The 21,172-nt window shown below is 66.0% G+C and overlaps 4 protein-coding genes across 16 annotated transcripts; 1 reads left to right on the forward strand and 3 right to left on the reverse strand.

The window, feature by feature from the left end:
- The first annotated feature begins 62 nt into the window (after positions 1 to 62).
- POLR2L (RNA polymerase II, I and III subunit L) lies at positions 63 to 2,937 on the forward strand. The gene is made up of 2 exons (XM_026490895.4): positions 63 to 218; positions 1,343 to 2,937. The coding sequence occupies exons 1-2, from the start codon at positions 124 to 126 to the stop codon at positions 1,449 to 1,451; spliced, it is 204 nt and encodes a 67-aa protein (XP_026346680.1). The 5' UTR covers positions 63 to 123; the 3' UTR covers positions 1,452 to 2,937.
- CD151 (CD151 molecule (Raph blood group)) lies at positions 2,813 to 7,678 on the reverse strand. Of its 9 annotated transcripts, none has more exons than XM_026490883.4 (9): positions 7,564 to 7,678; positions 6,522 to 6,585; positions 5,511 to 5,598; positions 5,179 to 5,370; positions 4,838 to 4,912; positions 4,241 to 4,345; positions 3,976 to 4,134; positions 3,726 to 3,812; positions 2,813 to 3,634 (listed from the first exon to the last, which is right to left on the reverse strand). In XM_026490883.4, exons 3-9 carry the CDS (start codon positions 5,589 to 5,591, stop codon positions 3,575 to 3,577), a joined length of 759 nt encoding a protein of 252 aa, XP_026346668.3. In that variant the 5' UTR covers positions 5,592 to 5,598; positions 6,522 to 6,585; positions 7,564 to 7,678; the 3' UTR covers positions 2,813 to 3,574. The 9 variants fall into 9 exon arrangements, with proteins under 9 accessions (XP_026346668.3, XP_026346670.3, XP_048069708.2 ...); XM_026490885.4 differs by having other exon boundaries at positions 5,511 to 5,640; positions 7,564 to 7,667; XM_048213751.2 differs by lacking the exon at positions 7,564 to 7,678 and adding an exon at positions 6,896 to 7,007.
- A 1,078-nt stretch (positions 7,679 to 8,756) lies between these two features.
- CRACR2B (calcium release activated channel regulator 2B) lies at positions 8,757 to 15,185 on the reverse strand. Of its 5 annotated transcripts, none has more exons than XM_057317624.1 (11): positions 13,497 to 15,185; positions 11,968 to 12,159; positions 11,778 to 11,889; positions 11,153 to 11,327; positions 10,879 to 10,980; positions 10,565 to 10,711; positions 10,347 to 10,437; positions 10,099 to 10,191; positions 9,718 to 9,884; positions 9,427 to 9,498; positions 8,757 to 9,183 (listed from the first exon to the last, which is right to left on the reverse strand). In XM_057317624.1, the coding sequence occupies exons 2-11, from the start codon at positions 12,151 to 12,153 to the stop codon at positions 9,003 to 9,005; spliced, it is 1,326 nt and encodes a 441-aa protein (XP_057173607.1). In that variant the 5' UTR covers positions 12,154 to 12,159; positions 13,497 to 15,185; the 3' UTR covers positions 8,757 to 9,002. The 5 variants fall into 5 exon arrangements, with proteins under 5 accessions (XP_057173607.1, XP_057173608.1, XP_057173609.1 ...); XM_057317625.1 differs by lacking the exon at positions 13,497 to 15,185 and adding an exon at positions 12,627 to 13,455; XM_057317626.1 differs by lacking the exon at positions 10,879 to 10,980 and having other exon boundaries at positions 14,278 to 15,185.
- A 96-nt stretch (positions 15,186 to 15,281) lies between these two features.
- Positions 15,282 to 20,359, reverse strand: PNPLA2 (patatin like phospholipase domain containing 2). Its single transcript, XM_026490428.4, has 9 exons — positions 20,027 to 20,359; positions 18,012 to 18,244; positions 17,857 to 17,922; positions 17,281 to 17,490; positions 16,972 to 17,032; positions 16,699 to 16,875; positions 16,453 to 16,585; positions 16,111 to 16,233; positions 15,282 to 16,017 (listed from the first exon to the last, which is right to left on the reverse strand). The coding sequence occupies exons 1-9, from the start codon at positions 20,211 to 20,213 to the stop codon at positions 15,747 to 15,749; spliced, it is 1,461 nt and encodes a 486-aa protein (XP_026346213.1). The 5' UTR covers positions 20,214 to 20,359; the 3' UTR covers positions 15,282 to 15,746.
- Positions 20,360 to 21,172: the final 813 nt, after the last annotated feature.

The following is a 21,172-nucleotide window of genomic DNA, read 5'->3' on the forward strand; positions in this document are numbered from 1 at the left end:
CGGAAGGCCGGGCGCGGGACGGGGCTCCCCTCCCCCCGCGCCATGGACGCGCCCTAGGCGGGGCCGGCGCCGCGGCGGAAGCGCAGCAGCATCGGGGAGCGCGGGCGCTGCGCTGCCGCCGCCATGATCATCCCGGTCCGCTGCTTCACGTGCGGCAAGATCGTCGGCAACAAGTGGGAAGCCTACCTGGGGCTGCTGCAGGCCGAGTACACCGAGGGGTGAGGCGCCGGGCCGGGCGGGGGTGGGGAGCCGGGGTCGAGGGGTCGTCGCTTGCGGGACTCAGAGCGGCGGTGGGAGCCCGGGGTAGAGGGGCCCCGATCTGTGGGGCGTGGGCCCTGGGCAGAGCACGATGTCGGGGGCCGAGGTGTGCAGGTAGGCTCCTGCTGGGCGCGGGGGCGAGAGGACGGCGGGCCGGGGTCCCGGGGCCCTGGCCAGGCGGCGGGCGCTCGCACGGGATTCCGGGTCACCCTGCAGGGGCTCCCACCCCTTAGGCTCTCTCCCGACCCTGCTCTACTGACCTTCTCTCGGGAGAGCGTTGCCACCACCCCACCCCGCCTTGCGGTTTAGGGAGAGGAGGGGAGTGGGGCATCAAGCCACCGGTATCTTGGGGACTTGGAGGTATCCTTCTGGAAAGGCATGGCACCTCTTCCCCGTAGTTAAGTGTTCAGCTTCCTCCGTGGCCACCTGCTCCCTAATCTCTCTCCGCTGCTAGACCCACGCCCCTGTCCCGCAAACCCTCTTGTTCTGTGGGACGTAGACCAAGCTCCCTGGCCACAGAGCCGTGAGTAGCGGGTTGTTCTGGGGGATTCTTTTGTGTCCCTGCCTCTCAGCGCTGCAGTCACCACCAGGTTTGTCTGAATCTCTGTTCCCTGGTACAGGTGGACTCCGGGCCCCTGTGCAGACAGTCCCTTGTCCTGATCACATTTGAGCCCTGGGCCTGGGGTGTTTTTGGGTGAATGGGGGGAGGCCAGGGCTGGGCTGAGTGGTCATGCCAGGTCTTGATGAGTCTCTTAGAGTCACCAGAGTGTGAGTGACCGGCTAGAAGCCTGCATAGGATCTCCTCCTGGATGCTCTGGGTAGGAACTGCCCAACCTGGCCTCCTCTGTACCGTCTTGCCATCTCTGCACATTGGAGTGGTGCTGTGGGAATTTTCTGGAAGCCGTTAGGGCAACCGGGGCTGGGTCCCAGGGACACAACTCTAACTGGCTTGAGAACCAAGAGAGAGATGGCTTCCTGGAGAGACCTCTCCCTCCCTGACGAGTGGCACAGACGGCCAGGCAGGGCCCCCTGCCCCCCAGGACTACCCGGATGAACAGGGTGTGGTCTGCTCTTCTCACCCCAGGGACGCCCTGGATGCACTTGGCCTGAAGCGTTACTGCTGTCGCCGCATGCTGCTGGCGCATGTGGACCTGATTGAGAAGCTGCTCAACTACGCCCCTCTGGAGAAGTGATGCGCTGGCGCCCGCCGCCCGCCGGGCTCACCACGAGCAGTCCGCACTTTGCCCCCGTGCACCCTGCCCACCTCCTGCGGGTGTGTGTCTCTGCTCTGGAGGGAACTGTCCAGTAAAGGTCTTTGCAGAACCATGAGGAGGTCCTGACGGTTGGCTTGGCCTTGTGTGACTTCCTGCCGCTGGTGTTTGTGTCCTGCCTCGTGCCTGCAGCTGCTCAGGGATGGACGTGGCACTCACTGCCCAGGTGGAGGGAGAGCCATCCAAGTGGCAGCCATTCAGCGGGGGTGGGGGGGTCTCCTTCTGGAGTGTGGGGTTTCACAGGTACAGACGGCCAAGAGCGCTTGGGTTGGGGGCTCAGGGGACACTGCATGCCCGTCCCCAGCTCATGGGTGCTGTTTAGGCTGAGCACAGAGACCATCACATCCTCTCCCAGGATCTCAAGAACCAGATTTTCTGGGCCCTGAAGTAGAATGCCTGCTGTGGTTTCAGCTGCCTGTCTTGACGGTCTTGCTGCCAGAAGCTTCTAGGCTCCAGCCGAGCTCAGCAGGCTCCTTCCCTTGGCCAAGTTCCTGTGGAGAGGGAGGAGCAGTGCCTAGCCTCCACACCGTCCCCGAGGCCCTCACAGTGGGTGGAGGGCAGCCCTGAGGAGGCTCTGTGGGGTGTCAGGGTTCGCCAAGCTCCCAGTGTCCTGGGCATTGGCATCGAATCCCTTGAGCCTGCCCAGCAAGCTCTCTGCCAGGGGCTTCTGCCCTGTTCCAGCTGGTGGAGGCTTAGAGCCAGCAGCTGTCACCCTGCATGGGAGTCCGGCAGGCCCTGTGCCCTCCGGCGGGCAGTATGCAGAAGTGTGTGGTTAGGAGAAAGGGAGGCAGCTTTCCTTGGCACCTTCTTAAGGCAAACACTGCTGCCTAGACGTGTGACAGGGGGTCCTCTGAGGGCCAGTGAACAGACCTGCTGCAGGGGCAGGGGGAGGTGGTGTCTGCCCAGGCCTCTCGTGTCGGGTTCCAAAGGCTTCCCCCCACCCCCCCGTCCCTAATGGCTACACAGGCCAAAAGGGTATTTGGAAACAAGCAGGTCCAGGCCATCTGAGGTCTCCATTGACTCTGGGAGGCTCTGGCCCCGCCACCACTTTTGTGTCCCAAAATAGGCAAGGTTTTTCTGCTTCTCAGCCTGTGCTCAGCTGTCCCTGCAACTGGCCTCCTCTCCCTGGAGTCCCGTCCTTGGCTCAGAGGTGGCTGCCCTGGACCCCCAGGATGTGCTGTCCTGGCCCCTTGTCCTGGCACTGGGTGGGTGGTTCTGTTCACCTGCTGGGGGAAGGCCCTGAGGACCAGGACCCTGTCTGTCACTAACAGTAAGCTCACGCGTCCGTTCCACAGACCTTTATTGAGCGCCTATTATGTGGCACGAGCAGTTCTAGGCATTTGTGATACAGCAGTGAATAAAACCCACAAACCCCCTGTTTCTGGGAAGGGGACAGGACAGTGCACAAGTGAATGTGTGGCCTTTGAGTGGGGAGGGTGTTGGGGAAGTCCCAGCAGGGACCTGGGCAGCAGAGGCCAGGCTGGGGAGGGCAGAGGCACAGGGCCCGCAGGACAGGGCTGGCTTGGCTTTCCCAGGAGTTGGCTGGGGGTCTGTGACCCAGTGACAGGCATCTGGGACTCCTCACCTGGAGTTGTTCTGTATTCCCCGGTGCTGCCCCACCCAGCAGTGTCCCTTCAGGCTTGCCCTGACCACCGTGTGTCTGGGGGTCTGGGAGCACCCTAGGGTGGGCCAGCCCCTCTGGCTGAGCGCATGGAACACCCCAAGACCTCCCCTGCAGGCAGAAGTACTGCTCCTGCCCCGCTGTGGGTGGGGGCCCCAGCTTGGGCCTTTGGTCTGCAGAGAAAGGCACTTGCAGCCCTCTCTGAGGGTAGGGGTCCCCAGAGGTCCCAGTGAAGGCATGGTGATGGCACAGGGGTGGGCCCATGGGCTTGGGAACACACCCTCCCTGGAGGAGTGGGGAAGGAGCAGCATCCTGGGACCCCAGCGCCCTGGCCGTCAGTAGTGTCAGCGCCCTGGCCGTCAGTAGTGTCAGCTCAGTAGTCAGGCGAGAAGCTGCAGCACGTGCGGACGGCGCCTGGGCAGGCTCAGTAGTGCTCCAGCTTCAGGCTTCTATACAGGCAGCACGTGAAGATCATGCCGAAGACCTGGGGCACAGAGCCAGTGTGAGCGCAGCACAGCGCCCGCCACGCGGTGTCCCCTGCACCCACCGGGGCCTGTCCCGCTCCACCCCCAAACCTGCACACAGGCGATGCCAACGCCCACTGCCCCGATGACCCTTAGGTGCTCCTGGATGAAGGTCTCCAGCTTGGTGATGCAGCCGCCCTGGTAGAGTAGGGGTAGGGGCACTGAAGGCGGGCAAGTCCAGCCCCCCCACGGCTGCAGCCCCAGACCCCTTCGGGTGTGACCACACCAGCCCCCCCACCAGCATCCCGGGCCCCGGCCTCCTCAGCCCCTCACCAGGGAGCCCAGGCCCCCGCCAGCCTACCTCCACCTTGTAGATGTTGGAAGCGTGGTCCCGCTGCCCACAGCCGGGCACCACGGTCTTGCAGCAGCTGTCCGGAACCACGCGGCCGCCCGCCTGGTCCGAGCGGATCCACTCACTGTCCCGCCAGTCTTGTGAGTTGTTGCTGCCACAGCAGCGGAACTGCAGTAGGAACGTGGCCCTGCTGAGCCCCCATGACGGGGACCCACCCAGAGGTCCAAGGAGGCCCGCGGGGCTGTGCATGCACCCCACTGCACCACCCACCCACCTCCTGTTGCAGCTTGTCCACAGCACTGGTCACACCCTCGTGGCCTGGCTGGTGGTACCGCTTGGTCATGGTGTCCTTCAGGTTCTCCTTGAGTTCCGTGTTCAACTGGGGGTGAGGGGGTGACCGCTTCAGCTGCGCAGTCTCAGACACCCCCAGGTGGAACCAAGGTGGGACCGGTGGAGGCAGGTGCAGATGGGGAAGAGGTCCAGGGAGGCCTCCAGGCAGGGCTAGGGCCAGATGCTAGCTGGGTAGGGGGTGGGCTGGGCTGGGAGAGTCACCAGGTGGCCATGGACGGGGTTGGGCATGGGGAGGGCGCCCCCACAAGCGGGCAATTTGGGTGCGACAGGCAGGCTGTCCATTCCTGCTGTCTGTCACCCCCGCTGTGACCCAGCCCCCACCCCCAGGGCCTGATGGCACAGTGGTTGGCTCTGGAGCATGGCGGGGGGACTGTGTGTGTGTGTGTGTGTGTCTCTGTCTTCTTACACGGCACATCTGCGTGTATGTGTCCCTGCGTGGGTGCACCTGTGTCCCCGCGTGTACAAGTCCATCTTACTGGGTGTGTGTGCCTCCGTGCTCCTGTGTGTCCAGACCCCTCACCTGCTGGTAGTAGATGTAGGCCAGGATGCCAGCAACGATCTCCAGCAGAAAGATGATGAGGAGCAGGATGAAGTACTGGGGGTGGGCAGGGACCCAGTTAGGTGGGGCTGGACGCAGACATCCCTGTCCCGTGAGGACTCCTCGTGCCCAGGCACAGCGGAGCAGAGCCCCCAACCTCAGATCCCAAGTGGCCACAGAGGGCTCCAGGCAGCAGGCGGGTGTGGCCGTCCCCAGTGCTCTCCCTCAGAGCTGGTGTCTTCCCTCAGTGGGCCCAGCTGGGATGTGGGGGCTGGGGGCTGGACAAGTGGGGCCCCGCCCCCACGCCGCGACGCCCCGCTAACCAGGCGCAGCAGGTTTCGCCGTTCCTTGAACGTGGCACAGCAGCCCAGAACACCAGTCACCATGACGACGACGCCAGCCACCACCAGGATGTAGGCTGTGGCCAGGTAGGTGCCCGAGGCCAGCAAGCTGATGTAGTCACTCTTGAGGGCCAGCGTCCAGATACCCACCGCCATGACGGCCAGACCGGCAAGCTGTGGGCAGTGCACACTGGTCACCACCTCGGCCCCAGGTCTGAGAGATGGCGCTGAGCCCCCAGACCAAGGCTCTTTCCGGGACCAGGAATGGGAGGAAGGAGAGGACTGTGGGTGGAGGGGGGCGGGGGGCTCCTCACCCAGAAGCAGCAGTTGAAGGTGAAGAGCAGGTACTTGAGGCAGACGGTCCCACATGTCGCTTTCTCGCTGAACTCCCCCATCCTGGGGCTGAGCGGCAAGGGAGCGTCAGAGAGCCCACGACACCAGGACCTGACCGGGAGGTCAGCCAGACACCAGTGGGGACAGTAGGAGGGGACACAGATGCCCAGGCTGGCCCCCGGCTGAAGCCCAGCCAACCATCTGTCCTGAATGAAGGTCCGGGGAAGACCAGGACACTTCCTGGGAGAGCAGTTCAGAAGCCCCCAGCCCCCCCACCCCCAGCCAGGGTACATGTCTACCGCCCACAGCCGAGCTGAAGGCCAGGCCCTGGAAGGCTGAAGGGCCTGGCTTCCCTGACCAGAGCCCAGGCCACAAGGGAGACAGGGAGGACCCCAACTATTACCGGCTGACTCACCCCTGCTGGCAGTCAGGATAGGAAGGCCCAGCAGGCACCTCAGGGTGAGCTCATGCAGGCCCCACCCGCCCCCCCCACACACACACACAACATTCCCCGGGCCCCACGTCACAGGCTGGCAGGCTGGCAGGAGCCGACTGGCGGCTGGAGAGAAGGAGGCCACTCAGAGACAGACTGATCTGCCCCTTACGAGACACAGGGCCTCAGGGAAGCCCCTTAGGTTTTTGTTAAAGGGAAGGCCTGCCTTCCTCTTTGCCAGGGTGGGCAGAATAGATGGGCTGGGCAGGCAGAGCCGGCAGAAACACATTCCCCAGATCTGGGGGTACTTCCTCCGCTAATCCTCAGTACTGGAAAGGGGCCAGCAACCCCAACCCCAACAAGACACGAAGCTACAGGCTGTGCTCCTCCCCAGGGGCATCCAGGGACACCTTGCCTGCTCTGTTGTAGGGTCTCTGTGCTGAGGAGGGTGGGAGAGGGCCCTGGGGCACAGGTGGCAGCCGGACGCCCCAGGCCACGTTTCCAGACCCGCACAGCACCACCCAGAGCTGAACTTTCACCCGCCCCACCCAGCACTCACCTGGCTGCCGTAGGGACGGGCTCCTCGGAAAGACAGGCGGCCGGAAGTTCCCCAGGAGGCCCCGCTAGAAAGGCACGGGCAAGTCACAGGTCTGGCCCGCGCTGGCTGGGCAGGATACCGTCACCCCTCCTTGTGGCCGCCGCTGGGACAGATCCGGACCGGCTGGGCCTCCACAGTAGGCAGAGCCCGCTCCCCGCGGCGGGAGGGGAGAGGCCAGGCCCGGTATTTTGGTCTGGGCTTCGGTGGGCAGGGCAGAAAGTATTTCTGGACAGTGCGATCCTGGGAGGAGAGGGACCACTCCCTTCCCCAAGCACCCCACCCTGGGCCTTCCTGCCAGACCAGCCACGGCCCCTTCCCCCACCAAGCGGCAGTACCTGCAGCCCGGGCAGAAAAAAAGACGCAGACCTGAAGAGCGGAGCCGGGGGTCTGGAAGCCCCACGCGCCCGCAGGCTGGCCCCGGGCCCGCGGAGAGGTCCCAGCCCCCGCGGCCCGCGCGCGGACGCCCGGCGCAGGAGGGGCCGCTCTTTCCGGGAGTGCCTGGCGGATGTGAGCCCCCTGGGAAAGCGCCGGCCAGAAATAGTTCCTGTGGCCTGGGACGGAGCTGCCCCACCCCAGCCCCTGCAACCCAGCCCCCGCGCCGCAAGGCCAGGAGCCCCTCACTCAGCGCCGGCCAGGCCCGGGGAGGCAGCCACGCGTCACCGCGGTGAAGCCGCCGCCCCCGCCCGGACGGGCAGACGGTGCGCCCACTTGCACTCAGGCGGAGGGAAGGGCACCGGTGTCCACAGACAATGACCAAGGTGCTCAGAGGGGGCCGAAGGGGCGCCAGGCCTGTGCGAAGAGCCAGGGGGCGCCTCGCCCCCTCCCCGGGCGCCCCTCCGTCCACCCTCTCTCTGGAGAGGGCCGGCGCGGGGGCTGCTGCCGGGCCGGCGGACCGGGCCTCCCAGCCCTCCCGGCGCCTGCAGCCCGGCCTCGCGGTCCGGGCCGCGCAGGGCCCCGGGACACCTGGCCCCTCCCGGCCTGCCTGGCCAGGCGGCAGACTCACCGGCCACGAGTCAGAGTCCGGCCGGGCGGCGGCGGGGGAGGGCGGGGGGCGGCGGCTCGGAGCGCGGAGACTGCACCGCCGGCTGGGGCCTGCGAGTGCGACGCGCTCCGCCCACGACCCGCAGGCCCCGCCCACGGCGGCGGGCGCGGGGCAGGTCCCGACAGTGCGCCGCACGGGAGGCGGCGCGGCGGGGACATCAGCCGGCGCCGGCGCTGGGGGTCCGCCCGGGACTGCGGAGGCGGGCGTGCTGCGGCCCGCGGGCGCCCACAGCCCAGCCAAGGACTCACACCCTCGGAAGACGGAGGAACTGGGCTGGGGGAGGTGTGTCCAAAACCTGGCCCTCCTCCAGGCCCAGCCCGGGTCTGGTTCTCCCCTTGAAACCCAGGGACCACCCGGAGGCTGCAGGGTCGGCAGAACTGGAATCTGGAAGCGTGATCAGACGCAGGAGTGAGGTCTCTCTGGGTACAGTATGGAGGACAGCCTGGAGCGCAGGCTTGGGGTCCCTGCCAGAGACAGTCCAGTCTGGAAGGCATCGGTCCTGGGAGCGGTGGAAAGGGGTGCGGGAAAGAGGGCAGAGCCTGCTGACCTGCGGGACTGGGAAACCGACAGTGGGATTAAGAAGGGGGAGGGGACTCCCAACCAGCCAGGCACATTCCCAGACCCAGGCAGGGTCTGTCAGAATATGCCATCAGTTGGAATAGCTGTCCATGGACAGTAGGCAGCACTCATCCCCAGCTCCTTGCCCAGGGTTCATGGTTCTGGCCAGCAGCTACCAGCTTCCCAGGGAGGGTGGAGGGAGGGTCCTGAGAAATGGCTGCAGACCTATTCCTTTGGAGGTCCCACTCAGGACTGGCCCAACTCCAATGGGCCGAGCGGGTCCATCCAGGACTGTGTGAGGACTGGTGTGGGGAGGGGGTGGTCAACTGAGGCTGGTAGCGGGCTCCCTAGTGAGACAATGGGCCTCAGTCCCCTTGTTCCCACAGAGGGCCCCAAGGGGCTTCAGCTTTAATGGACAGAGAGGTTTTGAAGGCACGACCAGAGACATGCAGGGACATCTGCAGCCCCAGCAGCACAGGGCCTTGGACATGTGCCACACACGTTCCATCCCCTTGCCTCAAGTGTACCGTGGACACCCCATGTGTGTAGCACACATGTGCTGTGGCTCCCGTACACAGGGGCTGAGGAGGTCACAGTGCAGTCAATGGACTTTATTAGGAGGGGGGAGCTTTTCTGCTGGTCAGAGGTGGGTTTGATGGGATGGACAGGATGAGGACCAGCAGGGAGGCTCATGAGACTCTGACTACGCCTAGGTCAGTTCCTTCATGTCTGCAGGCAGGCAGGCCAGGCAGTCCACTGAATAGAGCCCACATGCTGGATGGATGCACCGCCTTCCGGGGGCAGCTTCTCCAAGTAACACCCAGGGAGGCTCTTGGGGATGGTCAATGGGCACTGGGAAGGTGGCCAGAGCCACGTCTTGGAGGGCGAGCCCAGCTGCAGCAGCAGCAACAGCAGCAGGGAGGCCCCGGCAAGCGGGCCACAGCCAGAGCTTTCCTTCGACCACTGCCCAGCCGCTTGGCCTCACAGGCGTCCCTCTGGTCCCGTAGCCGCGTGTTCAGCTCCCTAGGGAAGGGGAGGGTCTAAGAGGTCTTGAGAGGCAGCATTCCTGGGTGGGGAATGCAGGCTCTGCTCTCCCTCACACCAGAAGCGGGGTGCCTGGCTGGGGCTGCAGCATGAGGGATGGAGGACAGACACAAGGAAGGACTTCCTCCAAGTGGGATGAGGTAGTGGTCAGGGACATCGGGAGCTAGGAGCCCCGGAGTTGAGCCACTCCCCTTCCTTCGCGGGGCCTGAGCCAGACCGCACCTGAGGAGCTCCAGTTGTCGCAGGAGGCTGAGCTTCTCTTTTTGCATGTTCCTCGAGACCACGACCACCTCTCTGCAGGAGGGAGGTGGTGACCGGGATGCAGGGGGGCTCCTCGGGGCGTCCCACGACCCTAGCCCACGCAGACCCTGAGGGCGGGCCTGGGACATGGGATGATGGAAGTGGCCCAGACCTGAGCCCCAAAAGCGATCCCGCCACGCCTCGCCCGCCCACCCCACCCCCTCCCCGGGCCCGGCCCTGAGGGTCGGCCTCCTCCCCGCCCCCCCCAGGCACCGTAGGGTTTGCTCCCGGCGGCCCTGCACATCGCCCTCCAGTCTGCGGAGCTGCTCCTGCGCCCCCTCCAGCTGAGTTCTCAGCGCCTCGTTGGCTAGCCACAGCTGGGTGTTCTGCGCCTGCGCCTCCAGCTGCTCGCTGGCCCGGGCCTGCAGCTGCTGTTCCAACTGGGGAGTACGGGGGGATCGAAGTTGGGGAGGACCCCTCCACCTCTTCGAGGTACTGCGTTTGCCCCTGACTTCCAGCAATTCCCCGGCCGGGGGCACTGAGACACAGGGGACCTCAAGTATACAGGGGAGTGCATGGGTGTCGGTGGGGATAGGGCCCAGGGCTGGGTAGGTCGCACTCCTCCCCGGCATGGGCGGGCGGGCGGCCCCTCACCTCCCGCTGTCGCAGGCCCGCACGCTCCAGCTCCTGCTCGCGGTTCTGCAGCTCCAGCTCCAGGAGGCCTCTGCGCTCCTCCCGGGGGAGGTCCTGGGATTCGTGGGGAGCTCCTGAGCCTCAGCGGGCCGTGGAGGGGCAGGGGCCGGGGGTGGGGCCGGATGGAACCAATTCAGGGGGCGGAGTCACGGAGACACGCGCGTCTGGGATTGGGCGGGGCGGGGCAGGGGCGGGGGCCTCGGGCCCACCTGACTCCGCCGGCGCTGGCGCTGCTCGCGAAGCTGCTGCTCCATCTCTTCGTACAGACACCGCACCTCCCTCTCGTGCTCGCTCTCCCGCCTTCGGGGGACAGGAGGTGAGACAGCTGCTTTGAGCCTCCCAGCACTACAGACCCCAGCGCCACCTCTGCCGCCTCCCGAAGTCCAGCCACCTGGGCCCCAGGCCCTGCCCTGGTGCCAACCCTCACCGCCGCAGCGCCTGCTCTAGGCTGTCCCGCTCTCGGGCCGCCTCCTCCAGGCAGGCCGACGCGCGCATCAGAACGTCCTCGAACGAGCCCAGCAGCTCGGGTCGCTCCCTCTGCAGCCAGGTCCAGAGCGTCCGCACCGCTCGCTGCCTGCAGGGGGAGGGCAGGGGCTGAAACTGAAGCGGGGGCTCCCCGGCCCCATCGCGAAGGGTAAGCCCTCTGGAGACACCTGCAGCCCTGGATAGACCAGCGCGTTTGCTGCACGCAGGGTCTCCCTCTCGTGGGTGCTTTAGCCCCTGCCTGGGGTCAGTGTGTACCGGGCTTGTGGGGCAGCGAGGTGTCCTGTATGCGCACAGGGCTGTGCCCGGCGCCTGCCCTTCTTCCCGCCGCCTTGTCGGGTGCCCCCTGAAATGCAAATTCTGCGGGAAATCACGCTCAGCCCCTCCCAGGTGTCACAGCTGACAGAGCGACTGGGCCAGTCCCCGCGTAGGGACCCTGAAGTGGAACAGACACGCGGGCGACATGGACAGGCAGCATGCACGGGGGAGCTAGCAGAGGAGGGAACTGGGAGCCGCCGCAGCTCGGACTCACTCGCCCAGGACTGGGGCCACCCCCAGCTGCTCCAGTGCTTCACAGAATCTCTCCTCCTCCTCTTCCTCCAGGGAGCCCTCAGCGCCTTGCACATCTGACCAGCCTGACTCGAAGGTTTCCTCTGGAGCCTGGGTGGGCAGTGCGCCCTGGGCTGACTCCACCCCCACAAACTTCCCTGTGGGCATGGGAAGGTGAGATTACCAAGGCTGTGGGTTAGCACCCCGGCTTGGCCACCACTCACCCACCCACCCCCCCCACGCACACACATCCTGTCCTTATTCCAAGCCCAGTTTCCTGTTTTTCTTCCTTATTCTGGCCTGATTCTTGGCCTGAATGGGAGGTAACACCCGGGCCAGAATGGAGCAAGCCTGGCTCCCAGCCCCACCTGGGTTTGGGGCAGAAGGGAGGGGGCCATGGAGCGGGAGGGTCAGCTCCACACGTCTGGGAGGGGCTCCTCTGGTGCCTGTGTGTACTGATACCAGTCCGTGCTCCACAGGGAGGCCATGGAGAGGCACAGGCTGCCATCTGTGTTGGGTGTGGGCCCCAGAGTCCCACACGTGCCAGTGGAGGGTCTCTGCGCAGCAGGGTGGGGGGGGAGGGGAGGGGCCTCAGGGGCTCAGCTCACCCAGGCCAAGGCAGAACTCCCAAGCGGTGAGGAAGCCTGTGTGGGCCTGATCCAGGCTTTCAAACACAGCCTCCAGCTGTTCGGGCGTGAGGCGCAGGTCGCTCTGTAGACCCTAGCCAGGCAAGATGGCAGGGCTGAGTAGCCAAGGTCAGCCCCTGGCTGGGGCAGCCTCTCGGGGCTGGGGATTCACCTGCAGGTCGTGCCGGGTGATGAAGCCCTTGGCGTCCTTGTCACACAGCAGGAACAGTTCCTGGGCCTGCTTTAGCGTCTCTGCCCTGGGCCTCACAGAGTCCCCATCTTCCACTTCCTCCTCCTCCTGGGCCTCCCCAGCACCCGGCTTCCCAGGCCCGGCCATGGGAGCGGGGGTCTCTGCCATCACGTTCTGGGAAGTCAGGGAAGAGTCAGGGCGGAAGTGAAACTCACTTGGGGGGGGGGGGAGGCAGAGTGGCCGTGGGTGAGGACTCAGCTGGGGTGGTGGGGAGCTGCGAGTGAGCAGTGGGGCCTCCTTGCACCAGGTGGGAAAACAGGAGAAAACATGGCAGAGGTCCCGAGAGGAGTGTGGCTGGGGCAGCACCGGTCACTAGAGGGTAGTGCTGCAGGCAAGGGGTATCATGGGTGGGCGTGAAGCAGGCTCTAGGCCTGTGGGGGCTGCAGCTCAGTGGGGAGCCAGTGCAGGAGGACAGGAGCTGGGGGAGGGCAACCCCGGTGGGGGTGGGGGTGGGGAGGCAGCTATGGAAGACCTTGAGATGGAAAGTAAAAGGTGAGGACTTCTGGCAGCTGAGGGGAGAGAGCTTGGGTGAGGGACTGGCCAGCGGGGGGAGGAGCTGAGCACGTCGTAAAGTTGGGCACCTGGAGACCTGGCTGACCGGGCTGGGCCAGCGGGAGCGTTCAGCCAATCCTGGCTAAGTCATTAGCCCCTGAGTCTGGGCCTCAGAGGTCCTGGCCTCCAGCCGGCTGGCAGACGGCGTAAGCTCCTCCCCTTCTGCCGCAGCCCCTCCCACCGGGCCCCGAGCCCCAAGGGGTGCAGATGCCGGGTCTCAGCCTGGGGCGCCGATGCCTTCCATGGCCCTTGTCAGGAACACGCCAGATTCTAGACTTGGTGGTCCTTCCCCCAAGCAGTAGGCACTCGTGCTCCGCCAGACTCGCCCCCTCCAGTTCGCGGAAACTTCGCGGGGCCTCCCTCCCCGCGGGGCGCCCCGCCCTCTAATCAGAGCCACCTGTCGTTCCCACAACGCCCCGGTCCCGGATTTCCCAAAGCTAACCCCCCAGTGTGGCGACACTTCCCCCAGCCTGGGAGATTCTGGGGTCCTCTCCTCTCAGTCCAGGACCTTGATTTTCTCTCCCGCCCATATCGTATTCCTGGGGCGGCGGGGTGTCGGGGCGCAATCTCCAAAGAGGGCAGGTCTGAGGAAAGGCGGGAGGAGGGGACTGGGGGCCAGAGCCGTCTCCCCACTCGCGCCGTCGCCTCGCCCCGGCGGGCGCCCCCACCCCACCCCCCGCGGCTCGTGGGCTCCCGCGACTAGAGGTCCATCCCAGCCGGAAGCTGCGCGGCGCGGGGCCGGGGGAGCGGGCAAGAAGGGCGGCCCGGCCGCGAGCCGCTGCTCCCACCGCCGCTCCGCTCCCCAGCGCCCCGGCGTCCCCTCCCGCCAGACGCCAGGGTTGGCGCGCCCCGCGGCCACCGGGGAGGCGGCGCGGCGGCGGGACCCCCGAGGCGCCTACCTGCGAGCCGCCCGCCGCACCTGCCGCGCGGCCCGCAGCTCCTCTAGAAAGGCGGCGGCGCGCGGGGGCGCGGGCCCGGAGCGGCTCCCGCTGCCCTGCAGGAACTGAGACCCCGGCGTGGGCCGGGCCCGGGCGGAGCCGCCACCGCTACCGTCGCCGTGTCTCCGCCTCTCGGCGCTGCCCGGCAGCCTGGCTCTCGCCCCACGCCTCGCCCGGCCCCCGACCCCCGGCGCCCCCGACGTCTGTCCCGACCGATCGGAGTTCACGGCCGGGCGGAGATGCCCCGGTGGCCTGGGGACCCTTCCGAGCAGGGCCAAGGCGAGGAGGGTGGGGCTGTCCTGAGGATCCGGATTTAAGGCGCCAAAAATTGTGTGCAGGACCAAGCCAGGCGGAGACAGACCAAAATATCTCCAATAGTTATCTCTCGGAGTTGGGGGGGGGCTTTACTTTCTTGCCTATGCTTTCCCAATTTCGGTCTTTCCCGTGGCTGAACAATTGGCTGGTAATATATTACAAAATGGTATTTAAATCAACAGGCATAATGGCTGTACACTTATGGGAGTGAATTAGTTGGGGTGGGGGCAGAAGGAGGCCCTCGGTCAGCAGCCTGCCCCCAAGCTCTCCTGCTGGAGCACAGCCCTGCCTTGGGTTCCCCTTGCAGGAGCACTGGGAGAGGAGCGGGGTGGGGCTGGCATGGGACCTTCCGGCTGGGGGAGAAAACCCATTCTCTTGCCAAAGGTCCCCCTCCCTAGCCCCAGCCCAGCTCAGCCCCTGCACCCACCTGGATGGTGGCTGGGGGTCCGGAAGCCTCTGCTTCTCCAGGGGCTGGGATCCTGCTGAACCAGAACGGGTTGGGCCTATAGGACAGGACCTTGAGAGCGAGAGGGGGACGGCTCCTGGCACAGGCACGCGGGGACCTGCCCAGCCGGCTCTCCCAGTCCTGCAGTCCCACCGTTATTGTTGGCTGGGGGCTGCCACCACGGCCACAGCTGCCTGACACCGTGGTCAGGACTAAGAGCTCTGGACAGCCAGCCAGCCCCCGGCTCTGCTCCAGCGCCCTCACCCATGTGCCCTTTGATCACCAAGGGCTGCATCCCCTCAGACTGTCAGAGCAGAGGGTGCTTTCAGGAAACTATGTCTCCCACGGAACAAGATCCAGCCTCCTTGGGGTCAGACCTCACCCTGCCTGACATTCCATACCCCTCCCTCCTAGATAGTGGCGGGAGACTGGGTCCCCTGTGTGGTGGGGAGGGGGCAGGGGATCAAGAAGGTGTGTACACTGGCCAGGGAGGGTTGCCACGACAACGGGGGAGGCCCAGTGCCTTGCCCAGAGCCTCGCGCCAAATGCCCAAAGTGGAGCAGGTCTCGTGTCTCCCGGGTCCCCAGTGCTCAGCTTGGGAACCCCACCCTCCATAGCCATCCAACCCTGAGATCAGCCCACACCACCTGCGTCACCGTGGAGTGGAGATGCAGACGCCACCTTTTGTAAACATTTCTTGTTTTTTGTTTAGCAAGGATCTTGGTGCCAATATTTCCCCTGGCCCTTGGAAAGCTGTGCCCAAGGGTCAGCCAGCCCACCCCTCAGGACAAAGGGGGGCAGAGGTATGGGCCCCAGCCAGAGAAGTGGGCTAGAACCCAGGAGGCCCACAAGGCTCTTTAGGGGAAGGCCTCAGGCCTGGCTGGCAGGACCGAATGCCAGGCTCAAGGAAGGCACATGCCCTGAAAGCTTGATCCGAAGCAGAGACATCGGCCAGGGGGTCACACAGAAGTGAGGGAGGCAGGGGCTGAGCTGTGGCATTTATTACATCTGCTTTGGCGAAAATAAATAATTCTTCACATACGTTCTTCAGCAAAACATGACAGATGAGGAGAAACGAGCAGGTGCAAAGTTGTCAGGAGTAATACTGCACTGACGTGGGGGCACCAGGAGGGGCAGCCCCGCCCTCCTCCCCCCATTCTGGGGCGGGGCCTGAGGGGGAGACTGAGGCACGGGTGAGGGGAGCGGTACTCTGTACCCATCCCTACTCAGTGCAGCATGTGAGTGGTTGGTGGAGGGGTTGACGGCAAGTCCCCTTCTAGCAGCTGTGAGGGGCCCCATCTCCTTACTCCTGCAGGGGTCACAGAGAGAGGCCCGGGAGTGCGGGGATCTCAGCCCACCCCAGGGCCCCCCCTCACAGGGCAGGGAAGCTGGGGGGCCCAGCCCTCAGCACCGGGACCCCAGGAGGCTGGGGAAGGGTAGAGTGAGGGCACTCAGCAAGGGGGCAAGGTGGCTGGGCGCTGTGGGGGCCTGGGGGCAGGGCTGGCGGGAGCGTGCATGCGCAGGGCGTCCGGTGGGAAGGCCACGTTGGTGCAGAAGAGGCCCAGGAGCAGCTGGCGCTGGCATTCCTCCCACTTGGCCAGCGCGTCCCCTAGCGAGAGGCTGTTACGCATCCAGCTGGGCAGCGCGTCACTGTAGGTGGCACAGGACAGTGGCACAGAGGGCAGAGACTGGGCGCGGCGCAGCTCCGTCTGCTCTGACAGCCTGCGGGTGGGGAGGGACGGAGGAAGGGAGGGCTTCAGCGAAGGCCACGGAGGCTTCGGGCCCTGGGTAGACACAACAGGGAGGGGGGCTCACCGGGAGGGCAGGTGGCTTCCCAGCTTCCTCTTGGCACGCATCACCAGGTACTGGCAGATGCTACCCGTCTGCTCCTTCATCCACCGGATGTCCTCAGGGACGTCAGGCAGCCACTCCAGCAAGCTGCGCGGGGACGGGGGGCATGGCCTCAGGGTCTGTGGCTCGGCCCTCGCACCCACGCCCGCTCTACCCCACCTGTGCCCCCGCTTTTGGAATCCTTGACGTGGCATCTCTGCAGCCTCCCCCAACCCGTGGCCTTTACTCCAGGGCATCCACCACTCATGGATGACCCCAAAGTTTGGTCCCCCACGCTCCCTGCCCCAAACGCCCTACTCCCCTCACCGGATGGTGAAGGACACGGCGCTCTCCAGCGGCAAAGTGTAGGGCACCATCATCGCGGTGGCCAGACGCACGGGCAACATGTTGGAGAATGTGGTCAGCAGGTCCTTGGGCTCTATGCAGGCCTCCAGCAAGGCTGGGGGGCGATGCAGGAGGGAAGCTGACCGCCAGTGGGGAGGCTGGGAGCTCCCTGCTCCCGGGCTCCCCCCCAGCCAGGAGCCCCCCTCCCCCCACCCCGCCTCCACACACCTTCATTGAGCCGCGAAGGCAGATGCTCCAGGATGGGATCTTCCAGGGGTGGCTGCAAGTGGCCGTCCGCTGGGGCCCTCTCTGCGGCCGCCTGGGCGTCCTCCACATCCTCGTCCTTGGGGGGAGGGGGGCGTGCAGGGGGCAGCGCCAGCAGGGGGTTGGGCCGGTGCAGCAGGCCTGGGTGGGGACCCCCGGACAGGTTAGGGTTGGGGGCAGCGCAGAGCCGCCATCCCACCCGCCCACAGCCGCTCCGGGGGCACCCTACGCACGCACCGTTGCGCCTCAGGAAACGCAGGCCGTCCCTATAGCCCTGCTTACACATCTCCTGCAGCACCTGAGGCAGGGTGACGGTAAATTAGAGCACGCGGCCACATGCGCCCTGTCCTACCCCCTAGAGGCCCTGGCGTCCCTGCAACCCCTCCCCTCCACCAAGCCGACATGGATCCAGGCTGGACGGGGCGGCCCGGTGGAGAGGCCCCACCCCAGCCTGGGCCCGCAGGAAAGGCCCTGTGGCAGCTCACTCCCTAGGCACCGGGTGGGGAGAGGCCCTGCAGGCCCCCGCCTCCCCTGCGCAGGGCTCACCGTGGGCTCGGGCGGGAACAAGGCCTTGGACAGGCGGTACAGATTACGCAGGTTGAACTGGATGCTGGTGTTGGTGACCCGGAGCTCATGGATGTTGGTGGAGCTGTCCTGCGGGCAGATGTCGCTCTCCCCCGAGAAGGGGGACACGGTGATGGTGTTCTTGAGCTCATAGAGCGGCAGGTTGTCCGAGATGCCGCCATCGACATAGCGCTGCGCCAGGACACACGGACACGCGGGGAGGGGCCTGAGGACCAAGCTGGCGAGCCCACTGGGCCGCCTTGGGCCCCACCCAGCGGCTACTTCCTTTGTGCCTTTCCCTCACTGGGCACCCTGCCTGGCCGCGGGGCAGATGCCTAGACTACGGCAGGGGGTGGAGACAGCCACAGGAAGTGTGTGTCTCCAGGGGGCCAGCCTGCTGTTGAGCAACTCAGCTCCGGGAAGTGAGGCAACAGGCAGCAGTGGGAGTAAGGGGCTGGGGAGGGGGCGCTGGTGGCCTTCCTCTTCCCCTCTGCCTTGTCCCACTGCTCACACAGTGGCCAACTCTTATCACATGGTAACACGCCAGGGGATACTTACTACGCCCTGGAGGGAGGGGGGGATGAGGCCACAGTACACGGGAATGAAGGTGCTGCACACGTTGGCCTGTGGGGCAGGGAAGAGGGACAGGGAGGCGGTGGTGAGCACAATCCTGGAGTTCGTAGTGCACCCCACGCGGCGCCACCAGGGCCCACCTGGATGAGCTCGTCCTTGGAGCTGAAGTGGGATATGATGACGTTCTCGCCATCAGAGACACGGGTCAGGGAGATGCCCAGGCGCCCACTGGCACGCTCGTGGCTGTCAGCGGGCAGGGTCTTCAGCAGGCAACCCCGGATAGTCTTCACCAGGTTGAAGGAGGGGTGCAGTGGACCCAGGAACCGCTTCCGGGCTTCCTTAGACACCTCGATGATGTTGGCACCTGCCTCGCCTGTGTCAGCAGGGCCAAGGGTCAGGGGCCAGCACGCCTGGCTTAGCGCACCCCCATGGTTCCATGCCCGGAGTCCCAAAGCACAGACTCACGGCATTTCCAGCTACCCTAGAGAATTCCCAGTGTCCAGCACAGGGCCTGGCCCACCACTGGGACTTTTGCTACCTGCCCCTGGAGAGACAGAGGCAGGCCACCACCCCGGGAGGGCTGACAGCTGCAGCCAAGGCCTGCCCTCTGCCTGGTATTTCCCAACTGCTTGGCCCGATCCATGAGTCACTGTGCCTGGCCTGGCCTGGTCCCCAGCCTGGGAAGGGGGGATGGCAGAGGTTCAACCCTGACCAGCCTTAGCCTTCACCCACTTGGCCAGATTCAGATCCAGGGAGCACAGCCGAGGCCTGTGGGCATGAGGCTGGAAAGAGTGGGGTCCCACCACCCCCGAGAAAGCACGATCGTGACCCACCACAGCCAAGAATAAGCCCCTGCCAAGACTCTTTGCGGGAGCCCACGGGCGCTGGCCTCACACGAAGGCAGAGTAGGGGCCTGGGAGTCGGGGGGCCTTGGGGAGGGGGCTGCAGATCACACTGTCCTGGTCAGAAGTGCAGCCGGAACCATGCTGTGGGGACTGCAGCTGCCCAAAACCACTGGTGAGAAAGAGGCTTCTTGGGGAGGGGAGAACGAGGTGCTGTGAGAGCCAGGTCCCCAACTACACACCAGGGAGCCAGGTGTGTCCTGAGGCCTCAAGTCCGAGAGACACACTGGCCTGAAGTCTTCCAAGGGAGGGAGAGGCAGGGCCACAGAGGTGAACCCCCAGGTCCCATAGATGGAGAGCTGTGCTCCTTCCACCCCACCTCCCTCCGGGCAAAGGTCATGGGAAGGGGGCAGAGGAGAACCCTGGACAGGCTCCTGCTGGGCAGGGCATCTGACAACCTCATGACCTTTCTGTCACCTTGGCTGCCCCAGTAGGTTGGGGGCTGGGCACCATTCCCAGGCCTCCTGAAGTACTCAGTGTGCCCTAAACAGCACTTGCAAGCACTCGCCGGAAGTGTGTGTGAAGCCCATCCCAGTACACACAGACCTCTGCACTCCCGCCCACGCGGCTGGAGAGTTCAGAAGCACCTCCCTCCCCAGGGAGTGGGCAAAAAAAACGCGGGCCGCAACTGGGGACCCAGGCCCACAGTGGGTGGTATGCAGGGAGGGAGAGGGGAGGAAAGGGCTTGCCAGGCCCGATCCTGAGCCTCAGGGCGCCTCTTCCAGAAGTCCCGGAAGGCACCAGCCTACAGTACCCAAATGCTCTTACGAGGCCACCCTCATCCAGGGCCCCGGGGACATGGCAGCCTGGAACAGCACAGCCCCAGGACACGGTGACCCCTGGCAAACAGTCCACTGCCGGGCTACTGGGATGGTGAGGCCCCTCCCCCGACTCTCACGGTCCCGCCCACGAGTTACTTTCTCTTCCCAATGCAATACCTCTGCGGCACCTGCCAGCCCCTCCAGTCTTTGCGCCCTGAGCCTTGGCCCCAGAGGCGCGCATGACCGCACCCCAATCCCTGGGCGCCTCCGAGCAAAACAAACCAGGCCCCGCCCCCGGGCCCGCTCCCGGGATCGGATCTTCGGCAGGGGTCCTGGGCGCGGGCCCTCCCACCGCACCGCGGCCGGGCCAGCTTCCCCTTGCCGAGGGACGGGGGGTGGGAGGAGCCGCTCTACACTCCCGAAGAGCATCCGCCCGGCCTCCGTTCACCGAGGCAGGGCCCCCCCGTCCGGCCTCCGCCCGGCCCCGCTCACCCAGGCAGGCTCCGGTGACCAGCGCCGTGGCCGTGAGCGCCCCGGCCGAGGCGCCGTAGATGTGCGTGGCGTTGGCCACCAGGAAGGGCGCGTGCTCGCGGAGGCAGGAGGCCACGCCGATGTGGTAGACGCCGAGGAAGCCGCAGCCCGCGAACGAGATGTTCCACGTCGCCTCCTTGGGGAACATCGCTGCGGCCCGCCGGGCTCCGGGGCTCGCTGCGCACCGCGCGCTCCCGCTCGCTCCCGCTCGCTCTCGCTCGCTCTGGGGCCGCTCCGGCCCCGCGGTCGCTCCAGCTCTCGGTCCCCGCCGGCGGAGGCGGAGACGCTGCGCCGGGCGGCGGCGGCGCTGTGTTTAGTGGGGCGGGCGGGGGCGGGGCCGGCACGCGCGGCCCAATCGGAGCGCGCGGGGAACGGCCGCGCCCTCCGGGGGCCCTGGAGCCCCGCCCCCGGCCCCGAGACCCGGTGCCGGGCCTCCGGGGGGAGCGCGAGGGAACTCATGGTGGCCCAGGGGCGTGGGGAGGGCCGAGCTCAGGCCTGGGGCGCACGGAGTCTGGGGGCCCGAGAGCCTCGTACCAGTCTGGATACTTGCGAAGGGAGGGCCACTGGTGTCTGGGCGGTCACCGCCCCGTTCCTCTGGGGTCCGCCTACAACACCCACTTGGGACACTGAGGAGCTCGCTCCAGGGTAGGGACCCCCAGGACCCACTGGCTCATCCACAGACTGACCCATAAATATCTAGGGCCGGGTGCAAACCACACACAACTCGCAGAGCTAACACTGCTGCCGTAGACCCCGACCTGACCTCAGGCCTCGCTGCCCGCCGCCGCTGCCCCTCCGTATCTGGGCACTAACCCGGGTTTACCTCGTGCAGCCTCGGCTCCTCAGCTCCTCGGCTCCTCGGGGTGAGGGGTCTACTTGGGTGTGACTCGGCCCCGCCCCCGCTAATTGCCCCAGCAGGTGGAGAGCAGTGATGTCACCTTCCCGCCCCTTTCCCGCATTTTTCTCCTGGACTGTAGGGCAGGCGTAGGCTGACTTGCTTCCAGGAGCCAGCCATGACCTCACCCCCACCTCCCAATCAAGGGGCTGGTCTGTGCTGGGGTGGTGGGATGCCTGTCTCCCCAGGAACACCCACTCTCCAGGCAGGAG

This window comes from Ursus arctos, unplaced genomic scaffold, assembly GCF_023065955.2.
Source record: "Ursus arctos isolate Adak ecotype North America unplaced genomic scaffold, UrsArc2.0 scaffold_23, whole genome shotgun sequence".
NCBI classification, from domain to species: Eukaryota; Metazoa; Chordata; class Mammalia; order Carnivora; family Ursidae; genus Ursus; species Ursus arctos.